This window comes from Arachis duranensis, chromosome 2 (assembly GCF_000817695.3).
Source record: "Arachis duranensis cultivar V14167 chromosome 2, aradu.V14167.gnm2.J7QH, whole genome shotgun sequence".
Lineage (NCBI taxonomy): Eukaryota > Viridiplantae > Streptophyta > Magnoliopsida > Fabales > Fabaceae > Arachis > Arachis duranensis.
The window spans coordinates 17,012,424-17,022,106 of NC_029773.3; the positions used below are offsets into that span (position 1 = coordinate 17,012,424).

General features: G+C 30.8%; 1 protein-coding gene across 1 annotated transcript; it reads left to right on the forward strand.

Moving 5' to 3' along the window:
• Window positions 1-6,744: 6,744 nt before the first annotated feature.
• Window positions 6,745-9,325, forward strand: LOC107473813 (rho GDP-dissociation inhibitor 1). Its single transcript, XM_016093394.3, has 5 exons — window positions 6,745-7,013; window positions 7,486-7,549; window positions 7,644-7,865; window positions 8,285-8,409; window positions 8,945-9,325. The coding sequence occupies exons 1-5, from the start codon at window positions 6,801-6,803 to the stop codon at window positions 9,011-9,013; spliced, it is 693 nt and encodes a 230-aa protein (XP_015948880.1). The 5' UTR covers window positions 6,745-6,800; the 3' UTR covers window positions 9,014-9,325.
• Window positions 9,326-9,683: the final 358 nt, after the last annotated feature.

A 9,683-nucleotide genomic window follows, 5' to 3' on the forward strand; every position in this document is an offset into this window, starting at 1 on the left:
ATTGAGAAGCCTAATTTCCTATGGTTGCTCTGTTGCGTTTACCAAATGTGAGTTATGAAACATTGATTGGATGTCAGTTTCTTAATAAATGCATAATCAAGATTACGCTAAAAATGTATTGGTTCTTTAATTTGTTGATCCAATGTACATAGAGTACTGTAAATAATGCTTCTTTGTGGGGTGGAACAATCCCCAGCCACAAATATCTTATGTTTCCATCAATACTAAAATTCACCCTTAGAAAATATTACTTTGAATTTGGTTCAATAATTGTTGATAATACGAGAATGTGATCCTTTGTATACCAATTGAAGTTATGATTTGTCCAATAGAAAATATAGGTAGCTAAAACAATAGTGCCATTTGAGACGCATTAATTGGGTAGCAAGAATTTTGTCCACATCTTCTGAGTTCTGAGGGATCAAAACACATACTAGTCTCTGTTTCTGCATGCTTATCCGTCCTTGACAACTTCCAATTCCACAGCATGCTCTACCAGTCGCAACAAAACCTGTAATGAAAAAAATACATCATCATGCCATGATTGATAATGGAAAAGAACGTTGATTCTCTAAGACTAAATGACACCATACATGATATTTCCTCATTTTTGCCTCTCTAATTATGATATTCTTTTATTTGTATTTTGTAAAGATATACACTAACCTCCTTTGAAGTTTAAGCTTTAAGGCATTTTGTGTTATTAGATTTTATAAAATGTGAGAATCACTTTTCTTATAAGCATGACACTAACCTCCCCTAGCCACACGTGCAATATCATTTAACTCCAAGAGAACTCAATATAGTTTACACTAATAATAAATAATAATGTCACTTATTAGAAGGATTAGTGAGTTGAAAAAACTTGATTGGAGAATTTTTTTTGTATATAACTACAGGGAAGGCAACAAGTGTGCAGATTGCCTGGCTAAGAAGAGTATTGATCTTGATTTTGGGTTTTTGTTCTGGGACTATCCATTCCCAGAGTTAGTTAGCATTCTCCAGGAGGATGAGAGAGGGGCTACCTTACCCCGTTCTATCTGTATTTAGTTTCTGGTTTTTTCCTTTTGGGCGTTTTAGCCCCATTTAAATACCAAAAAAAAAATAATAATAATGTCACTTTTTTATGCAATTTGTCCAAATTACTCTCCATTTTCATTATTTTATGTTTTCGGTAATGAGAAAAGCTCATAGAAATTGAGGACAATTTAGGAATAATAATAAAGGAGTGGCATTATTAATTAAGGGGGAGCAAAATACACTCCCTAGATTAATAACCATATAATTAAGGACATTTCTTACCATAAGCAATTGGGTTTTGTATAATCTGCATGAGAGCTGCATAAGTGTTGCCATAAACAAAAATTGATGAACCACTGTATTGTGTGTTCAGTTCATCAACCAAGGATCTCAATCTAGAATAGTAGCACCTTCCATGTGTTAAGATTAAACAATAAATGTAGAACAGGTTATAGACACTGTTTTATAGTTTCTGTTATATATCCTAGCATCTCTTTTAATTACTCTGTTAGTTATGCATCTTCTTGAAAAAAAACAACAGCGTTCGATTGGGTCTTTTCTAATCGTTTTGTATTGCTGTACGAGTATATCAGCACATGTTTTTGGGTCGTAGAGGAAGCTCGATGATTATAGTCCTGACAATAGATAGTTGTTTATGTAGTCATTGCTTCCATGATTCACTATTGCCAATGACTTCGCCAAATACTGACTCAAATTCATGTCGTCCATTGTTGTCTTCAGCTGGTTGAAGGTAATGCCTGCTCCCTGTGTCGTTTAATCCGTTAGTTAAAATCCAGACATAAAGGAATATACACTCTCGTATGAAATTTTCAGATTGCAACATGACACGGGTGAGTGAGTGGGAGAGTAAAAAATGTCTTTAGATAGATCTGAAAATTTTAGATGCTATCTTTTTCTTCCCCATGTTATTTCTCATTTACTTGTAAGTGACTCTTTTCTAAGTAAATGCATCACGAGATGTGAAAACTTTACATAAAAATTAAAATACATTTTCAGAAACGTGTGGTTACTCACCACAACATGTCTTTTATATGAAGATCATAACTAAAATGTGGATCAATAAAACTCTACATCAAAGTAAAATATTTAATAAGTCTAACCAAATTATTATAACAACTTTTTAAATCATACACCTTCTCCTCCTTTTTCTTCTCTTTCTTTTTCCCTTCTCTATTTCCTTCTCTTCTTCCTCCTCCTCTGTTTTCTTCTTCCAAATTTGCGCATGCAGATTCTTCTTCTTCTCTTCTAATATTGCGACTCCTTCTTTTTCTTTTCCTTTTCTTGTTATCGTCATCACCAATAATACCAACATTTTGCAAACATCTTTATTAGTTTTGATTTTTTCTGATGTCATCATTAAATAATTTCGGTTCATTTATTAATTTATTTCGGTTCATTTGTATGTTAATTAAAATTCATTTGATGCTACTGATAAGTATTGACCAAATTTTTTATTCTTTGAGTAATTTCGGTTCATTTGGATATAGAAATAAATTTGATGTATTTTTGTTAATAATTGAGTTTTTTAATTGTTTTGTTCAAATCTGAACTAATTTCATTTCATTTGTGCGTTAATTGAAGTTACTTGATGCTACTGATAAGTATTGACCAAATTTTTTATTCCTTATGTAATTTCGATGCATCTCTTAGTTTAATTAAAGTTCATTTGGATTCAGAAATGAATTTGATGTGTTTTTGTTGATGATTGAGTTTTTTTTACTGCTTGTTCAAATATAAACTAATTGAATGGAATAGAATGAAATCTAATGCAATTGAATAAAGTGATAAAGAATAATTTTATTTTTCTTTGTTAAAAACTTTGGTCAATACTTATCACCAGTATCAAGTGAACCTCAATTAACACAAACACATCAAATTTATTTTTGGATCCAAGTAAATCTCAAATAAACTAAGAAATGAACCGAAATTACTTAATGAATAAAAAAATTGACTAATACTTATCACCGGTATCACGTGAACTTCAATTAACACACAAATGAACCGAAATTAGTTCCGTTTTGAACAAGTAGTCAAAAAGACTCAATCATCAACAAAGATACATACAATTTGTTTTTGGATTCAAATAAACCTCAATTAAATTAAGAAATAAACTGAAATTACTTAAAGAATAAAAAATTTGGTCAATACTTAGCAACATCAAGTGAACTTCACAATTAATTCACAAATGAATCGAAATAAACTAAAAAATGAATCGAAATTATTTAATGATGGCACTAGAGAAAATCAAAACCATTAAAGATATTAGCAAAATGTTGGTGTTATTAGTGATGACCTGCGTGCGCGAAGGAGGAAGAGGAGGATGAGACAAAGACAAAGAAGGATATGTTTTACATTATTGAAACGCGTATGTAGGGGTGGCAAACGGGTCTAAACCCACCAAAAAGGCGAGTCGAGCTGGAAAATTGGGACCGTCAAAGAATAAAAGCCCGCCTAAATCGCACCACTTAAACTGCGAACTCTTTTTTTTTTGCAAGAGGGTTTTTTGTAATTTTTTAACCGAAACTCAACTTTCTCCAATCCAACTTATAAGAGTATGATGAAAATTGAGTGTTTTGGATTATACTTATGTTGCTTTGGAGATAATATTTATAATTATGTTTTGGATGAAAACTTAATTTATAATTATGTTTATTAGATATTTATAATTACAGAGACTTTAATATTGTGAATATAAAAAATATTTTTTTTATGCTTTTAAAAATTCTAAATTTATTAACATAGTTGTGAAATTATATATATTATTTAGTAGTTAATAGTAAAAAAAAATAGAGAAGTTTTGGCGGATTTAGTCTGCCAGTTCACAGTTAGGTAGGGTAGGGTAAGATTCTAAGACCATCTCATTAGATGGGGCCGGAGGGCCAAAGGGCGGGTTTCTAGCAGAACAGGGTGGGCTTCCCCGCTTGTCACCCCCTACGCACATGTATATGTACGGGTATGATAAAAACAGTTTTTGTTAATTTTAAGCCAATTTGATTATATTTGATTGCCAAAAAAAAAATACTTAAATGTATAATTGTATTGTTTTCCTTATTCACTTTTTCTTCCCTTTCAGTAGTGCCATATCATGTTCTGCTTGTTGGATTATGTGCAATTCTCTACATATTGGGAAATGGATTTTTTTCAATTTTTTTAACACTTGAGAAAATGAAGTGTGATCTTTCATTATTAACTTTATAAGTGGGACTAAAATTAAATATGAAAGAGATCAATAAAGAGTGAAAGATCACAATTAACACCATCCAGTTTTTTTTTACTGGAGAGGATCCACTCCCGATAGATAATTGTATGTATAATTCAAGGTTTTAAAATAGGCAATAAATAATTCATTTAAAAAATATAAAAAATAAAAAATCAACTTTTAATAAGCCAACATTAATCAATTTTAAAATTTTGGATTAAAAATTTATGATTTAAAATATAAAATTTAAAATATATAAAATAATTTTAAAAAGTCAGCTAATGTTTGTTTAGTTGTTATTTTGTGATTTATTTTGTAATTTTTTGAATATTTTAGACCGATTGTATATTTATCTGCAAGTATTTATTTTGTTTTACACAATAAATTAAAAATAAAAAATAAAAAATTTATTTAAATGTTAAAAAGATAATTACTTCTAATAATTTTTTTTTGGTGTTTGTTTTCGTACGATGATAAATTTATATGTACCGATACATTTAAAATATAGACAAATTATAACAAGTCATGTGAAATTTATTTTTCACGTTAGCATCAGTTTTTTTTTAATATATTTCATATCATTAATTTGCTAAAATACCTTTATAATTTAATAAAAATAAAAAATATTTTTTATTTAATTTTATAAAAAGACTTAAACATACTAACTCTATTTGATTAGACAAAAATACCCTTTTAAATCAGTCAAATTTTAAAATTCAACTAATTCTAATTTTATATTTTCAAATAATTAAAACCACAGAACAAAAACATAGGAGAAACAAAAAAGAATTGTTCTTTCATTTGGATTTCAAAAACCCTCTTTTCCATCACCTAAAGATTTTCTAATGTTTTTCCATCTTCTTAAGATTTTCTACTCTCTCTCTCTGGCGTCACACTCAAGCTCTCTCTCTCTCCTCTACAGTCTTGCAATTAAGGTAGTCGTCGCGTCAGAGAGCGTCACCATCTTGTGCGTTCTAGAGAGCGTCGCCGTCTTTCTCGTTCTTCATCACTGTCATTAGTCTCTCCCTTCCGATAATTTTCTTCCTGTGATTTCTGTGATTTTAATTATTATATCATTGATATGATTTTTGTAATTAGTGTAATTTGGTTTAATTTCTGTGATTTTATATTAGTTATTGTTAATTTTGACAAAATAAAAAACTTAAGAAAATTGTACAATTTTTTAGGTTTTTCATCCTAATTGAATTCTTATTTTATCAATAAAAAATAAATTCTCTGTTCGGGAACAATTAAACCAATAGCTACTCTTTTAAAAATTCTTGGTAAATTCTCTGTTTGAATAATTCTTTCTTGACATTGAGAGTTATTTTTTTTTATTTAATTATTCTCCAATTTGAACCGCTTTTACCAAAATTTTTTAAAAGAGTAGCTATTGGTTTAATTGTTCCCAAATAGAGAATTCTTTCTTTTTTATTGATAAAATAAGAATTCAATTAGGATGAAAAACGTAAACCATATCATTTCCCCAAAATAAAACTAAAGACTGGTCACTAAGATATCTCACATGAATCTCATGTCTAACTTTGTCGATTGCCACGCACAATTTTTTTAAGTTTTTCATTTTATCAAAATTAACAACAACTAATAGAAAATCATAAAAATCAAACCAAATTACATTAATTACAAAAATCACATGGATGCTATAATAATTAAAAGCAGAAAAATTAGAGGGAAGAAATTACCAGAAGGGAGAGGCTGACGACGGTGATGAAGAACGAGAAAGACAGCAAGGAAGACGGCGACGCCCTCTGGAACGCACAAGATGGTGACGACCTTGATTGCAACGATGACCTTGATTGCGAGACGGAGAGGAAAGAGGGAGAGAGCTTGAGTGCGACGCCACAGTGAGACAGATGAAAGAGAATAAAAAGAGGAGAGAAGAGCATTAAAAAATCTTGAGAGGACGAAGAATACTAGAAAATTTTCAAAAACAGTGATGGAAGAGAGAATTGCTGAAACTAAGATGAAAACAATTTTTGATTTTTTTTGTTTAAATTATTTAAAAATATAACATTAGAATTAGTTAAATTTTAAAATTTGATTAATTTAAAAAGATATTTCTGTCTAATCAAATAAAGTAAAAATGTTTAAGTTTTTTTTATAAAATTAAATAAAAAACATTTTTTATTTTTATTAAATTATAAGAATATTTTAGTAAAAATAGTGATATGATATATGTATATTTTTAAAAAGATCTGATGTTGACATAGAAAATAAATTTCATATGACTTATTTTGTTATTTATTTATATTTTTTTGTCTATTGAAAAAAGAAAACAAAAGAAGGGGGAGGTGGCGTATTTTTTATTTTTAATTTTTGGACATAAGGAGGGGGCGTTTTAAAGGCATAGAAAGTGTGTGTATGATTTGGAGTCTTGATCGAGTGTAGGGTGTAGAGTGTAGAGTGTAATTGAGAAATGGTTGACAACCAAGACAGCACCCTTTTTTGAATATTGTGGGAAAACAAAAACAAATTACAAAAAAGAAAATCTCTCACGCTTCACTTGTGCTTACAGACAGTTACAAGAACTGAGAGAAAGATGGAAGGTGGTAAGAAGGCAGAGGAAGCAGCAGGACCATCATGTGCAGGAACCAACCAAGAAATGCCTCATCACCCAAATGAAGAAGAAGATGAAGAAACTGAGGACGAGAAAGAAGAAGATGAACATGACTTTGAAACTGATCACCATCAAAATACCACCTTTCAACCTGGCCCTCTTCTTCCTCTCAAGGACCAAATCGAACGGGACAAGGTTTTCCTTTTTCTTTTCTTTTTCATTTTTCAAAAAAATTTTGCTGTATTCTTTTCGAAAATCAAATACTGGGTTGAAGAAAATGTGTTTGGTTGAAGGAAAAAAAAAACCCTTTGGGATTGCGGAATGCTCAATTAGAAGAATTTTTGTGATGAAGTAAAAGTTGTCTGAGCTACTTTTATATATGGAACATGTCACATCATTCTTGAAGATAAATTCTGAAGGGGAAAGGAAGGTTCACCACCTTAACTATGTAGAAATTAGAATAGATGAAAGGGAGAGAAGCATTTCAGAAGCTGTATATAAGATGGTTCAGCTAAGTGGAAGGAGTGTTTGTAAAAATGTATTTTAACAAACCCTTTTATAGAGTTCTTTTAATAAGCATTGTGTAAGATCGAACATTTTCATGGTTTATAAGACAGTGAGTTAATGCTTGTGATTTGCTGATATGAATGGTGGTTGTGCTGTGCAGGAGGATGAAAGCCTAAGGAGGTGGAAGGAGAAGCTGTTGGGGTGCTTAGAAAGCGATTTTGACGGTTTGTTTATTGATCTTGCTTATTATCATTGTCACTGTTGATAAATCACAGAAGTTTCAGTTGGATTTGTTTAACTTGTTTACTTTATCAACAGGTCAAGTGGATCCTGAAGTGAAATTCCACTCTATTGGCATAGTCTCTGAGGATTTTGGCGAAGTTGTGACTCCTTTACCATTGAATGAAAATCAAAATGCTCGTGTTCTATTCACTCTCCGGGAAGGGTCTCATTATCAGCTTAAGCTAAAATTTAGTGTTCTTCACAACATTGTGTCTGGCTTGAAATACTCCAACACTGTTTGGAAAGGAGGGATTCAAGGTATTAGTTTGAACTTTTTCTCTGTCAAAACCTTGCTTGATAATCTTGAGTTCGAAACAGAATATTATTGTTGTCGTAATTAATTGTTGTCTAAGAACCGAAGTTCTAATAACTATAAAAGTCATATCTCATGACTCTGCATAACTCTGACTCTTAACTTTTAGAATAATGCAAAGAATAATCATATGATATTTGCTAACATAAGTTCATTTGTTTTTGGATCCTGAATTACGTGATATTTGGCTTCTGGAGCTAATGCATTATGTAACTTTATTTATTGACATTCATGTCAATTTGCATTATTGGCTCCCTCTATCTTCATAAGAAATATTTTACGCGAAAGATGACATTGGTCAATAAAGTACAATTCAATTTTTCGCGCATTGCATCGACAATTCAATTATTCTTCGGCATTTCAGTTGATCAGAGCAAAGGAATGCTGGGTACGTTCGCGCCTCAAAAAGAACCTTATGAACATGCATTGAAAGAGGAGGTCACTCCGTCTGGTGTACTTGCAAGGGGTGTATACTCAGCCAAACTTAAGGTATGAGAAGTAAAAACACTCATGTATCATGTATGCTATGCTTTATAAAGTGAATTAGCAGTGCCTGTTTTTTGTAGGTAATATATTTTCCGTATAAACATTTAAAGCAAAGTTTTATTATGGTTTCAGTTTTTCCATCACAAAATCATGAAATGATGCGGAAGCACGGAATGTAAATAAGACGACATTTTTTGTAGTTAAAAAACTTTGAAACGTAAAATGAAAGTAGAATTTGTTTTCTTAAACACATATCCCTAAGATTTTCACCCTCATCACAACCATCGAACTAGTCTGGCATCAACTATGTAGGGATTAGTTATATAATTTGACTTGTATATTTTCACAATCACTATATCTCAATTTGCCAATGGCTTGTACATTTTTTCTGTCTGTTTGGAAATTTGGTACATTTTTAACTCAATCTGTCTGCTTACGATTTATATCCGAATACATAGAATTGTATTGTCCAAGTTTTTTGTGTAATTTGCACTACTAGATAGATGAACTTAGTAAAATTTTGTTTGCTATGTTACAGTTTGAAGATGATGATAGAAGGTGTCACATGGAACTCAAATATTCATTCGAGATCAAAAAGAGCATCTAGCCTTGGTTCTTGCCACATTCATGCCCCATTTTGGAAAAGGAAAAAAATGCTCCCTCAAAATTCTTATAGTTTGAATATTGAAATTCCATCAGTGCATGTTAGTGATGTTGCTTAGTGACATTATTGTTTTATTACTTGTATGCTTGCTTATTAATCATAGAAGATGAGCACTGTGGTGAACTGGTGATGGCTTATTCTGTGGTTGATAAATCATGTTAGGAACAAGAAATATCTGCACAAACACAATTTCGCAAGCTGAAACAGATGCTTTTCTTAATCTGAAAATTGTTTATGTACAAAATTCAATGTCTATGATTTGTGTGTTTATTATATATATATAAAGAAAAGTGCTTGCATCTCTATCAATGTAGCATGATTGAGGTCCCACTATGTGACTGCAAGATAAACCCAATGTTTCAAAGTTGGCATGAAAAAGAAGTGCCACCATAACAAGTTTGATTACAATTAAAGAACACAACATATGCATTGGGAGGATGACAGGTATTCATTAATTTTAGGGGTAAAATATGCTTTTGTTTCTGAAGTTTTGCAAGAGTTTGAGACAACTTTAATATTTAGTTTAGTTCGAGTTAATTTTATTCTCAAAATGTACGTTTTAGTAGTTACGGAACTAGCTCTTTTTATCAATATTAGATTATTAGCCAACACT

Excerpts from the sequence above, each read along its gene's own strand:
- LOC107473813 (XM_016093394.3), top strand. The coding sequence starts at position 6,801 with ATGGAAGGTGGTAAGAAGGCAGAGGAAGCAGCAGGACCATCATGTGCA. Across the intron at positions 7,014-7,485 it reads ACCAAATCGAACGGGACAAG|GAGGATGAAAGCCTAAGGAG; the intron begins GTTTTCCTTTTT and ends TGTGCTGTGCAG. Across the intron at positions 7,866-8,284 it reads TTGGAAAGGAGGGATTCAAG|TTGATCAGAGCAAAGGAATG; the intron begins GTATTAGTTTGA and ends TCGGCATTTCAG.